At 38.1% G+C, this 11,535-nt stretch overlaps 1 protein-coding gene across 1 annotated transcript; it reads right to left on the bottom strand.

Annotated features, from left to right (window-relative positions):
• Nucleotides 1–2,064: 2,064 nt before the first annotated feature.
• LOC110804973 (uncharacterized) lies at nucleotides 2,065–9,736 on the bottom strand. The gene is made up of 7 exons (XM_022010571.2): nucleotides 9,503–9,736; nucleotides 9,234–9,403; nucleotides 3,281–3,357; nucleotides 3,116–3,181; nucleotides 2,960–3,034; nucleotides 2,798–2,872; nucleotides 2,065–2,646 (listed from the first exon to the last, which is right to left on the bottom strand). Exons 1-7 carry the CDS (start codon nucleotides 9,652–9,654, stop codon nucleotides 2,281–2,283), a joined length of 981 nt encoding a protein of 326 aa, XP_021866263.2. The 5' UTR covers nucleotides 9,655–9,736; the 3' UTR covers nucleotides 2,065–2,280.
• Nucleotides 9,737–11,535: the final 1,799 nt, after the last annotated feature.

Here is an 11,535-nt window from a genome sequence, read left to right as displayed (position 1 = left end):
CACTCGGTTGATGCGATGCCTCCTTGTTGCCTTCTTCCTCTTCGAACCTCTGACCCTTTTCCCGTCTCGAACTTGGCAGCTCATATAGGGACTCCGCCACTGCTATGGCCTCGGCAAGATCCTTGGCTCCTCGTCGCCGCACCTCTTGCTCCACCCATCATTGTAGCCCATCCATAAAGTAAATGAGTTGGGTCTTCTCCGGAAGATCCGATATCTCTAGCATGAGTGAAGTAAACTCCTTCACATACTCCTTGATCGATCCGGTATGCTTCAACCCATGCAGCTTCTTCATCGCGATTTCTTCGGAATTCTCCGGATAGAATTGTCTCTTGATGTCGGCCTTGAACTCGTCCCACGTCTTGATCGAGCAAAGACCCTTCTGGATGTCCAACTCACGCCTCCTCCACCAAAGGATGGCAGCCTCCGAAAAGTACATGGTGGCGGTGGAGATTCTCGTAGCATCGTCATCCAAGTGCATGGCCTCGAAGTATCTCTCGATGCTCCACAAGAAGTTGTCGATAACCTTCGAGTCACGCCTTCCTTCAAATCTAGACGGCTCCGGAACCTTCATCCTTGGTCCCTCCCGTATAGTAGCACCCCCAGCTACTGCCGCCTTGAGTAGAACCACGTCCCCCTTGACCGATTCTAGTTGCTCCTTCATGGCATTGTAATGCCCCATGATGGCATCCCTTAGTTGTGCCACCTCTCCCCGAAGTGTGGCAGCAACCTCATTAATGAGGACGTTCACGGCTTCCCTTGCCTCCTCGGCCGCCGCCGTAGCCCCCAACTCCAACACTTGGACTCGACTATCAACACCCTCGATGTCTTGCCCATGGCTAGCAGCAAGCCCCTTCAACTCTTCGAGTTGTTGTTCCGCAATCCCCATGCTGTCGACGAGGTCCGCCGTCACCAGCTCCACTTTAGCCAAGCGACCATCAAGCTCCGTGGTCGATGGCTTCCTCCTCTTGGTGGGATCCTCCACCACGCCAGATGCACCAACACTTTCCTTCATCGATGCCATACGACCAGCCTTCCGATCAGAATTTCGTCCACACAACAGCTAGCACTTCAACGTCAACGATGCTACATCCCAACGAACGTTCCCGCTCTGATACCACGTGTCACGTGCTGACTATTTCCAAGCCTTATGCACGCTGCCCACTAGCGTCACAGTCCCGTCGGAATCACTAGTCAAGGCTACCTTATGTTTTAGCTAGGCTAAGTGTGCTACGAAAATGGCTAAGTAAGGAAACTTTGTAAGCAAGAGAGTTTGGAAAGGTTTTTTTATTGCTTGAGAATGAATACACTTGTGTTGGCTGATTTGCACAAATGAATGGGCAAGCCTATTTATAGGCTCCCAAGTGCCTATAGACTTCCTACTCTAGAACATTCCACACATATCCTACAAAGAATGCCCTACAATTCTCTAGAATGTTCCCACATCCAAGGGAACCCTCTATACAAGGAGGTATCTAGAAATATCTGTACAGCAAGGTTCTACACTCTTCCTAGCTAGAACCTTCAAGAAACAACCAAGCTAGAGTGTCCAAGACCCATCCGGAGCATTCTAGAACCTTCCGGTGCACAACTGTGCATACCTGCTGCAAAACCGGGCCTTCTGGGCCTCAAACCTAAAATCTGGCCCGACCATTGTCTTCATTGGGCCAAAATACATGGGACCCCCAAGTTTCAGCCAATTTGGATATCGTTTGGTCCCCCAAACGACCCACTATCCGATGGACCATCACGTTGCCTGATGGTGTCCAACGACCTTGCCGCCACCCTTGGCGGTGCACCGCGTTGCCTTGCGATGCTTGTTGCCTTGCATGCTGCCACATGCGATGGTGTGGGAGGCCATCCGTGACAGAGAGCTCACTGAGTCACTTCCCTCCGTGTATGTTCCAAGAGACGACTTTCATATTATAAGATCGGGTTTTGCTGTGCATGCGGGAAAGCTTGGATACATTGAAAATGCATGCGGGTTTTGCTGTGCATGCGGTAATGAACCATGGCATCGTGGTTCATTACAATGATGCCATGGTTTATGTACAACACTTGACAATGTAAAGTTTTAAATAAAAAATGGATCGTAAACTTGTAACAATTACAAAGGATATTTTACACAGTTTGATTAAAAACAAAACTTGTCACCTTGCTAGGGAAGTTGTTAACAATGATTTACCCCACAAAAGTATTCCTTGCACCACAGCTCAATCTTATACACCGCATTCATGTAAATTAAAACCTTTGAATCTTAAAAGTTAATGCAAATATCCCAGATTACTGGGCCATGTTGGGAGGTGGAGGAGGTGGTGGTTGCATATGTTGACCAGGAAAACCTTGGGGCGGAGGTGGCGGTTGGTTCCCCATTGTGAAGTTTGCTGGGGGAGGTGGTGGTGCTGGAGGAGCACCAGGAGGCATAGGCCTCATACCATTTCCCATCGATGGTGGTGGTGGTGGTGGCGGTGGCATTCTTGGAGGATTCCCAGATGGAGCATTGGGTGGAGGTCCTTGCGGGGGTGGAGGCGCATGAGGAGGTGGGGGAAGAGGCCTCTGTGGAACTCCTGGAGCTGAAGTACCATTTGGTGCTGGAGGAGGTTGTGGTTTGTTTGCCTCTGGTGGCTTGGGCTTGAAATATAACTGCAACTGTAGAATTACCATATGAATCAGAGAAAAACAAAACAAATCCGAATTAACTTGAGATGACCAAATGATAAACAAAGTCTACATACAAGAAATGACATGTAGTGAACATCTTGATAGCTGAATTCCAATGTCAAAAATAATTAGGACATACCGTGAACATCTTGGAATCAGGATCCCAATGTGAAAAGAATTTGGCGGTAGACTTGTCGATTTCAGTGCTGGGAACCTGAACCAACATAAATTACAAAGCATCAACGATTATTTATCATATTAAAAATGATTCATGAAATGTGACAAGATTGATTAAATTTACCTTAAAAGCTATAATTTCGTAAGGCTCTGCAGCGAACATGAGATATTGGAATCTTTTGTCAACAGCTTCTACCCTCTATTGAAGAAATAAACAATATTAAGATATGCAACAATTAGATTCGGAGTAGTTCAACGTTTCCAACATATCGAAACTAACCTGCTCAAAAGAAGACATAAACCGGTGCCTTGGCTTTGTGTTGTCCTCAATCTCAGGATACTCTATCTGCATTCATATAGAGACAAGTCAGTAACTCCTTTTAAGCAGAGCATATAAGGTCCATGAGCAAGTTTTGCAAATAACAAGAATACAGTCAGCAGTTACCTGGAAAAGAAGAGACCTCTGCTTTGTCTCAGGATCAAATTGCTTAGTTACCCGGTACCCAGGCCTACCAATCTTGACTGCTCAACAAGGAGAGGAAAAATTAGACCGTCAGATACACTACATCATCTTTAAGAAACAAAAGAGTCGGCTATTGAGCACTAACTGTTCGACATAATATGCAGTAGCAAGTAATCGCATAGTAACTTCTACCCCTAAGAACAACTAAAGAATTGATGACAACAAAGTAGTTACAAAGTATAAATACCATACCCCCTCCTGGAAATAGTCAAGTGTACTATGTTAAATTTCTGAAGAAGATATCACGTTTTTCTAGTATAGAAATACACTATGATAAACTTTTCCAACATACCCAACTCAGGGTGACGGACAGAGGGTGGGAAGGGCACAACTAATAAAAACAGTATTATGCTCATATCAGAATGAACCCATGTTTTGAGGATTGGGACCAGGATTATCTGATTCGTGGTTTGCTTCCGTACGAGGTATAAATTCGGGTTCGTGATGACCAGGTTGGCTGATTTTAGGTTCATGAGAGGGGTTTGGAACTTTTCTTTTTGGGTATTTTTAAAACAATTGTCAAAATATTTGATACTTATAAAGATTTTATTTTAGTACTCATACTAAACAAACAAGTTAATAAAACAAAGGAAAGAAAAACAAACAAACTTTCATGAACCATAAAACATAAAAATTTCAAGCCTACCAGCCCCCACCAAGAGTAAGACACCAACGCTAATGAAGAAAAACCAAAAAAATGGAAATTGACTTGAAGCCGGGGTGTGAACTTTAGATTTAGATAACACGAAAGAACAACGACGACAACAATTGACGATCGCAATAAACATGTATTTCTTATCAAACAAAAGGCCCAACACATTTGTTTCTTCTCTCGCCTTCCCTGGCCTTCAATCGGTAAACCTAGGGTTTCAGATTTGACACGACACTACCAACGATTTGGTTGGCGAACCACAACGAATTGGGTCGCCGGAGAACCACGATCCGGTACGGGCAAACCTATTTGAGATTTGTGAGGGGTACCGCGAATCTGGTAACGCTGAATGGGACAGTATGATAGTGAATTCCGGGTATAAATGGAATATTATATCTGACAAATAAGCAAAGACACGCAGCACATTAAGGCATCAACTAAGGCAAATGATATCAAACTTCAACATCAAATATAACATAATAACATGTAGGCTATACTGCTTCAGATTTCAAATTTTAATAAAGTGAAAGCATGTTGGGCACGAAGCCGTTCACGAAAAGATTACAAGGAAAAACATGAAAATTAGACTTACGAGAAGACCACAAATCACAGCACAGAAAACAACGTTGACGCTACAGAAGAAAGATCCACTCTCACTGAAGAACATGTAGGTTCAGAAGACCTTGAACAACCATGCTAGCAACTCAAACAGCCACATGAACTATGAAAGACCTCGAGATTACAGCAAAAAGAATTGACAAACAAAAGTAAAATTTCAACATCATGTAATTGTCCTAGTGTACCTATAGTCTGCTCATGTAATATGCTAAATAACCATTTTACCAGCACCGTGGAGCATCACATAAGCAGACACAAAATTCAATAACTAGCCATTATCCATATGACCGAATAGCAAACACAAACAGATACAAAAGAGGAGAAAGTCAGAATCTCCATTTCAAACATTTTGATACCCTTTGTCTCTCAAATCCTCCATTCTATCTTTGTTTTAGAAAGCGTGAAGCACACTGAAGCGCAAAAGGGGCTGGGAGCTTAAGCGCAAAGCGAAAGCGCACCCGGAAAGAAATAATAAAATTTTAAAAGTTCAGAAAAGATGGAAAGAAAAGATGGGAAAAAAAAAGAGAAATCGAGAAGATGAAAGAAAAATTCAGAATCCGATTGGAGAAATCCGGCGAGAAGGCTAGAGAAATCTGGCTACGGGAGAAAATTGCACTAGGGTTTTCAAAACCACCCCAAATATTCGCTTTTAAAAAAAATCACGTGGTACTTTAAAAAAAGAAGATTAGAGTCACATGACTTTATTTTTTAATTAAAAAGAAGGGTCTATTGTGCCCAGATTACAGCAGAAGCACAGAAGCGCGCTATATTGCTAGGCTTCGGCTGGCAGAAGCGTTCTTCTGTGAGCTTCCGGGGCGTTAAGCGCGCTTTTTAAAACTAAGTTTTCTATGTCCTAAATTCTGTCTCGGTTTACCCAAAGAAAACGTCAATTTGCCCAACTAGTGTCAACTTACGAGTGTCAAAGTCACAATTAAATGCCATGCTTTATTACGATGGTAATTCACACACTTGTGTCTAGTGATTTACTATCACAGGGTAAGCACAATTTACCCAACCAATCTCTCTACTCTATCAAGACTTACAATTCACCTCTTAAAATTTTTACCAACTGACAATCATTTCGCAATAAAACATGCTTTTGCACTATAGAGTGAAATCCATGTGCATCCTGAAAATACTTCAAAGGATCTCAAGCAAAGCTTGTTGGTTAAGCTTGACAAATACCCTCATTGACCTCATATCCTGATTCATAAATCCTCCTTTCATGGGAATGCATGACGCTTATAGAATTATTTATCTACTACCAAAGACTTACAGATGATCTTATGACACTATTTTATGTACCCATCGGTATTTATTACGAGTACTAAAATTCAATAATGTCATATACAAAGCTTAGGCATGAAATCACAAAAGACTCACCACATACATATTTATACAGTGTGTAGAACGGGCCAAAAAATTAGTATAAAATCATAAAGCGAGAAACACATACTTGAAGAAATCAAAACAACAGTCCAACTAAAGAAAAAATACAATACAAGATCACAGAAACGAGCCCAAATCTGATGACATTTGTCCAGTATCTTGAAAGATACCAGACATGATAAAAGTAAGAAGATTATCCTGCCCCCCAAAAAGAGGTGGACACAAACAGAAAATAGTGAACATTTCGTTATCGGTTCGATAAAAGTTCGGCTTGAGCTTTCGTTTGCAAATGAACCAAGCTTGAGCTTAAATTATGGTTCAGTAACTAAACAAACCAAACTCAATGGTGTTCGGCTCGGAAGTTCGTGAGCTCGTTAATTTAAAAATAATAATGCATATTTATGAGATTGTTATGTATCATTTAATACCAATGCCTAAACGTAGTTGATGGGATAATATTTTACATAACTTGTCCAAAATAAACAGTATTAAAATGTTAATCAAGAAAATTATGAATATATTATTGTACTTATTGTTGGAATATGATTGATCAGTTTATCGAGACCAAGGCTCGATAAAGCGAAACTTGACTTAACTCGAAATTGATAAGGAATTTTTTAAGATCGAGGTGAGTTTGAGCTCGAATCCGAACTCGGAATTTTTTTACCAAACCAAGGTATGTTAGAGATCGGCTCGTGTCCACCTCTACCTCAAAACAACTAAAAGATAGTCACGAAAACATCCACTTTGTGATCCTTGTTCTACGAACCCTGCATATCTCACTTAGGAAAGCTGAACTCCATAGTTTCACACATATAGTCACAGACCTAAGCTATGTTACAAAACACCACAAAGAGGTACGAGTTCCCAGTGGGATACAAATCCAAGTGCCCAACATGCCATGACTTACAAACCTAGATGCTAGGATTTCGTCATGATATTGGAGGCTTAAATAGCCAAAAAAAAAGAACGTGAAAAATATTTCTACATTTTTGCATAGGCCATTCACATTAATTTGTCTACAAATACTCAAACATGTTTAAGGTAAAAATGTTTTTTGTCTCCTTTTTAAAAACTTATATTTAATCCCATTCGTGAGCATACCTAGCCTAATCTGGATCAAAATAATGAAATGTCCAACTAGATTGAAGTGTTCAATACAAATTCCATACCCATGTTTTGGTGTTAACAGTACGACATGATACAATGAAACGTTTGGATGAAAAGGACCAACCATAGATCACCCTATTTCTCAAGTTATTATCATGAACATACATAATATTAGACTTGAATATGGATGTTCACTTGTCTAGGTACATCATAGAAAAAAATCGCGGATGCAGTCAAGATCGCGTTAACGGTTGCGTTATCGCGGAAACCGCGTGTAATGGATAAATAGAACGGATCGCGGCTAACGCCGGTGTGAATTTCTCAAAAAAATCATATTACTAGGTTTAAGCTTTGTTTATACCTTTTAAGTTTAAAAGACATTATTTCAACACAACCTAACAAACCCTATCATAATGTGAGTAAGGGACATATTTTGTGAACAAATGATCATACAAAATACCTTGTTTTTAAAATGCATAACTAACTACTAAAATATTTTTGTCCAATTTGTACAAAAGAACGGTGTAACGGGAAAAAAGCGTTCTAACGCGGCGAGTCACCGTTACGCAACGGGCGACATGGGGTGAAAGATGTGATTTTTGTCGCACCATTATGTAACGGGGTGTCGCGGAACGGTAAATCCAAATCCGTTATTGAACGGCCATTACGTCCAAGTTTTAATTCCATGAGATACATACCCGAGCATCCAACTCGACAAAGCTCTAAATTCAAGACATGGGGACACAACATGGGCATTCTTCTTAGCAAGAATTACTGCAGTGGTAGGATAATGTTTAGGAGGATTAAAAAGGCATTAAGATTTTCAAGGTATATTCTAAATCCTTGAATACAACATTCCCTTAAGTATAATACAGAATACTAAAACATGAAGCTAATAACATTAGGAATTTGAGGGCCCAAAAAACTCCAAAAATAGCTTAATTTGACGCTGACTTATTTCTTAAAAGTCTTTTAGATCCATTCATAATTGCATATAAAATTCAACTGTAACCAAGGAACCTCTGTAATCTGTATTACTCCTTGAATGGAAGATCTATTTCATATAGGGTTGACTGCACCCCTTTATGCCTCTCTCTTTGCCATCACTCTCATCTTACCGGTGTGTTAAGAGTAACATGAAGCTTCCAATTGTAACGTAAAGTGTCTGTTATGGATTTGATACCCTTACTCGTGTCCAATCGTGAGACATGTGTTCGACACCAGGAGTAACAGAGATGACAAATAATAGCTAGCATCTCAGTTACCATAATTCCAAATTTTGAAAAAAAAATTAAAAAAAAATCAACCCTTAATATCTCAATTACCATAAATCTAAATTTTGAAAAGAAAATTCAAACCTCTATGCTTCCAAAAAATGAACTCACTAAATCGGAACCCAAATACAAGAAAACCCTAGGAAGCTCTTCTCCCCCCCAAAACACCCTCCCAAACATAAAACCGTTTCCCTTCCTTTAATCAATTCATCTAAGAGGCGATCTTTAAATGAAAATAGCTTACCATTTTTCCCTTCCTTTAATCAAATTCATCCAAGAGATGCTTTCTATAATGAAAAAGATTTAACTCTCCTGTCCTTACTTCAAAAAAAATCCAACAACACAAAATGCATAATATTAACAATTGATCATCTTTCACCAATCCACCATTAATTTAACTTCAATTACTTCCAAATCATCAAAAGAAATATGTTCAGAAATCATCAAACATAACAAAAACATCTCCCGAAAAGACAACAGAAAAGAATTATCCGGAAACAATAACAAAACCAAAGCCTTATTGCCAATAACAAAACGATCGATGGGTCAGCGGCATGAACTAAAGAATCTATTGGTCATCCACAAATACGCTCTTCCTCCATTCTCTTCCATCTAGTGCTACATATTCTAGCAAACCTTTTTAATTGTGAAACCTCTTCCTATTTTCGCTTCTCAAAGCATCTATTTACTAAATGTTCTAGCAAACCCACTTAATCGTGAAATCCTCTTACTCCATTTGTTTCTATCCAGTGCTACATGTTCTTGCAAACCCACTTAATTGCGAAAACTGCAAGAAAGTAAGAAAAGAGAAAGAAAAAACAAAAAAACTAACCAGTTTTACGGAGATTAACTTTGCGCTTATTAGGCTGAGGTTGAGCAGGAGCCTCTTTCGCCTCGCGCGCAGCTCGCTTCGCCAAATTGGTCTGATGACGCTTCCCTTGTGTATGTGCTAAGTAGTTGCCCTCATTATTGTGCAATGTTAGACACAGCTTACACTCGTAACTGTTGCCAATGAACAAAAACCGCCATTAAACACAATTTTCAAGCATTCAAAACCAAATTGAACAACAAAAAAAGAGGAGAGAGAAAAGGGGACCAGACCTGCCGAGATGATTGCGCATGAAATAAGGGTCTTTGGCAAGATCGATGGTCTCGAGGGCGAGACGGCGGAGACGTTCACGGCGGTCAATAGCTTCATTCTGGGAAGTGGCGGCGCCACCGCTTCCTGGCTTGGATCCCCACTCTCTATCCATCTTCTTCTCCCTACTATTCCTTCACTGTTTCTGCTGCCCGCTTGGTCGTCTGTCTCTTTTCTTTTTAGTCGGTTTGGAGTGAAGTTTTTATTTTCTGATTTTTTTTTAAGGTTTGGTGGAAAATAATTCAAAATTACGAAATACCATTAGAAAAAATTGATAATATGGAGTAATACTAATTACTGTTGTGAGAGAACAACTGACTTGGATAACAATAAACCCTAAGATATAGAAATTCCGAAAAAATACTAAGGGTATATTGGGCATTTACATAAATATTTCATAACAATTCTCCTTGGATGTCCATTATTGAAGATTATGCCTCGTTAAAACCTTGCTAGGAAAACATGTGGGATAGAAACCTAGTGAAGAAAAAAGAGTACATCATTCTTTATAATACGATTGGAATGTTGCCTCATTAAAAACTTATTTACACTAATATAAACCTGGTCCATTACACTTAGCATGGACCAGGGCAACTGAGTAATTTTTACGGGAAACATGTGTAACTGTAACGTGACAGTTATTTTGTGATTTTAAATAGTAACTATATGCGTATTACTGTAACTATGTGTTTTAAAGAGTTACTATGTGTTTTGTAGAGTTTAAATGAGATTTGTGTCTAGCCCACTTTATATACGTTTTAAACTTTTTTTTTTCAAAATTTCAGATCTACATTCTGTTCATTTTTCTTTCATTTCTCTCTCTACATTTTCTCTCTATGCTTTTCACAATTTAGCCCAAATTTCTAGGTTTTGTTCGATTTTCTTTATAATTATCTTATAATTCTTATAATTGAATCTATTAGATGAGGAAAAATTGGAGGAAGTAGTAGATCAAGAAGGAGGTTCGTCGTTGCCAAAATCGAATCTAAGAATTTGCGCTCGTCTATAAATCTTCGCAAGAATTTTTAGAGATCACATCTTGGTTTGTTGTTCTTTAAAGAATTTTAAGTCTATTATTTAAAATTTAAAACATTTGTTGTTTTGGAGAAATTAATGTTTTTATTTTACCGAAATATCGTTTTCACTTCGCGAATTCGATTAGTGACTTCACGATTTTAAATAGTAATTATATGAGTAATACAAAACTATATGGTTTAAAGATGTACTATGTAATTTTAATGGTTACTATATGTGTACAATAGTTACTATATTATTTTAATGGTTACTATATGTGTACAATAGTTACTATATGTGTACAATAGTTATTATTTTGTTGAGTGATTTGAAACGTTTGTTGTTTTGTTGAAATTAGGGTTAGTGTTTCACATAGTTAGTATATAAATGTATAGTCACCTTTAATTTATGTTGCGAAATAGTATTTTTAATAGTCACTGGAATGTTCGTTGTATTTATGTTAGTAATAGTTTTTAGAGTAACTATATTTTTTAAAAAGTTACTATAACTTTAAAACAGTAACTATGTGTTTAAAATAGTTACTATATTTTTTAGAAAGTTATTATAAGTTTAAAACAGTAACTATGTGTTTAAGATAATTATTATGTTATGAACAGTTTATAGTGACTTTTTGATAAATAACAGTTACTATACGATTACATTATGTACTATGTTATTTAGAATATGTTTTTGTCCGCTTCTTAGATAGTGACTATATGATTATAATGGTTATTATATGTGTACAATAGTTACTATATTATAATAATAATAATTATAATCACTATATGTTTTATATAGTTACTATATGGTTTATATAGTTACTATATATTTGAAATAGGTACTATTTTTATTTTATCATGATTTGTTACCACATGTTTATTTTCTTCAATAGTTACTATATTATTTATATAGTTACTATATGTTTGAAATATGTATTATGTTTATTTTATCGATCATGATTTGTTACCATATGTTTATTTTA

The sequence above is a fragment of the Spinacia oleracea genome, chromosome 5 (genome assembly GCF_020520425.1).
Source record: "Spinacia oleracea cultivar Varoflay chromosome 5, BTI_SOV_V1, whole genome shotgun sequence".
In the NCBI taxonomy this organism is placed as follows: Eukaryota; Viridiplantae; Streptophyta; class Magnoliopsida; order Caryophyllales; family Amaranthaceae; genus Spinacia; species Spinacia oleracea.
Note: the sequence above shows the minus strand (reverse complement) of the source record. Positions and strands in the feature narration are given on the sequence as shown.

Bases quoted from the DNA above. Each gene is read 5' to 3' on its own strand.
- LOC110804973 (XM_022010571.2), bottom strand. From the start codon at position 9,654: ATGGATAGAGAGTGGGGATCCAAGCCAGGAAGCGGTGGCGCCGCCACT. The intron at 3,182-3,280 runs GTAACTGCTGAC...ATATGAATGCAG, and splicing joins AGAGGTCTCTTCTTTTCCAG to ATAGAGTATCCTGAGATTGA. The intron at 2,873-2,959 runs GTAAATTTAATC...ATGTTGGTTCAG, and splicing joins ACGAAATTATAGCTTTTAAG to GTTCCCAGCACTGAAATCGA.